This window comes from Temnothorax curvispinosus, unplaced genomic scaffold (assembly GCF_003070985.1).
Source record: "Temnothorax curvispinosus isolate PA1 unplaced genomic scaffold, ASM307098v1 QBEX01014792.1, whole genome shotgun sequence".
Taxonomy (NCBI): Eukaryota; Metazoa; Arthropoda; class Insecta; order Hymenoptera; family Formicidae; genus Temnothorax; species Temnothorax curvispinosus.
The window spans coordinates 755-2,816 of record NW_020224572.1 but is presented as its reverse complement, the minus strand read 5'-3'; the positions used below and the strand labels follow the sequence as shown (position 1 = coordinate 2,816).

The window sequence follows — 2,062 nt, the reverse complement described above, 5'->3', positions numbered from 1 at the left end:
CACAAACATACAATTGTGCAAACAAAGGACTTGAAAAATATGTGAAAATTTTCTAGTAAATTAATACCCATGACATTCTAATGTAGTTGCAAGATTCTCTAATATTTTCCTTCTAGAAACAATAGGCAAGATACTCCAACTTTTGGATGCTTCTTCGGCTGATTTTACGCAACTCAACATATCTTCCCTGTAACAAATATTAATATTAATATTAATTTATAACAAATATTATTATTAATATTAATTTAATAACGTGTGAATTTTATTAAGATTCTTAAAAATAATTGCAGAGTTAAGAAGTAGGGCAGGAAAGATGTATGTACACGTACTTTGTTGCATTTGCATATGTATTGCCATTATGTACCCAATATCCATTCTTTACAGGCTTTTGCCATCCGCCATTATAAAAAAGATTGTAAACTGATCCTACATGTTTGTTTGGATCAATCTTATCTCCATAATTAAGATCATCCCAGACAAAATATTTATACAAATCAAACATAGAAGACGACCATTTCCAAGAAAACTTGATATCGGGGCAAAACTCGAAGTGCGCATTTATAAATGTAATATCTGTCTGCTCACAAAACATAAATTGTTTCAACAAAGCTTCAGACAATTTGGCAATTGTATTACATCATTTAAATTGTATTACGTACACGTAATGTACTTGCTAATTCTTTTGCAGCTGTAATATCTTCTGACCATATAGATACCATTTTGATTGACGCCAGACTTACAGTATATAAAGATAAGGAATGTAATTCTTTCCTTGTACGAAATGTAGAAATATGCAAATCCAAGAATGTATAAAAATTTTGAAAATTTTTTTTTAGGATCCATAAAAATTTCTGTTTTATTGATTCTTGGACAAAAATTTTCCTTATCTTTAACAGCAAAGAAGGTGTAATCCTCAAATAACTAATAACTGCATGCAAGTCAGAATCGTCTAGCACGATCATTTCATAGACGCAATCTGTATAAATTTTAAAAAGATTATTATGAAATTAAATAAACGCTTTTAGATTATGTTTTGAATGTGCTCACTTGAAATTAATGGTCTATGATAGTGATCTACACTTTCCCACTTTGAATTATTGCTAAAATATTAAATAATATATTTAATAATTAATTTAATAATATAACATAGTTCGATATAATTTGTATACATATATTTTTATTAGATAACTACATAAGGGCCGCTTTCAAAAAGCATGGAATCTCAGATTCTTTACATACAATATACATTATATATATCATATTCAGGTCATCAGCAGTGCATTTATCTAGAAAAAGATAGTGAAAAGAAGAATTTCTATTGAACAATCTAATACATTATTCTATGTATATTTTTGTTATTAATTTTACATATAAATAATGTAGAAAATGACGAAACGCAAAAAAAGTACCTACTGTTAATATATTGCTCTCTACAGTTGTATAACAAGATATCATTATACGTGTCAAACTCACCGTTAATCATCAATTTCACACCGACAGTGTACAAGTAATTAAGAATAGTAGTAACTATATCCACATGATCACAAGCAGATTTGAAAACAGATAAATTCCTTTCTATTATAGACGCTGTCTGCGAGAATCTGTATATAAATGTAAAAAAATAATAATAATAAAACAAGTGTTAAACTTTTACTGTTAAATAGAGACGACTGTTAAATTTTGTTATCACTCTTATCTTAGGATTAAGTAGTCATTTATACCTATCTGAAAAATTATCAGGATCCTTAAATTTCAACTCGTAGTGTAAAGCAGATATCTTATTTAGTGCTTCCTAACAACATATGTAAAGAATAATACAATACATTTTACCAGCAATATAGATTAAATTCCCTGTATTAAATGTTATATTTCACAATTCCTCAACATATTTACATATGTTAATCATATTCATACTCACCTGTTTATTCATATCATATTCTAAGGCTTTATAACATCGCTCTATAATTTTAATTTGCTCACACATTTTGATTCTGATTATTAATCAATTTCCAGCAATATTAAAGAAGTAATATTATACGCGCATACGATCGCTATCGTCGCA

The 2,062-nt window shown here is 27.7% G+C and overlaps 1 protein-coding gene across 2 annotated transcripts; it reads right to left on the bottom strand.

Annotated features, from left to right (window-relative positions):
- Window positions 1-30: 30 nt before the first annotated feature.
- Window positions 31-1,845, bottom strand: LOC112465002. 2 transcript variants are annotated; one of them, XM_025032343.1, is made up of 7 exons: window positions 1,722-1,845; window positions 1,474-1,601; window positions 1,193-1,286; window positions 1,048-1,100; window positions 660-976; window positions 330-577; window positions 31-187 (listed from the first exon to the last, which is right to left on the bottom strand). In XM_025032343.1, exons 2-7 carry the CDS (start codon window positions 1,481-1,483, stop codon window positions 61-63), a joined length of 849 nt encoding a protein of 282 aa, XP_024888111.1. In that variant the 5' UTR covers window positions 1,484-1,601; window positions 1,722-1,845; the 3' UTR covers window positions 31-60. The 2 variants fall into 2 exon arrangements, with proteins under 2 accessions (XP_024888111.1, XP_024888112.1); XM_025032344.1 differs by having other exon boundaries at window positions 1,474-1,845.
- Window positions 1,846-2,062: the final 217 nt, after the last annotated feature.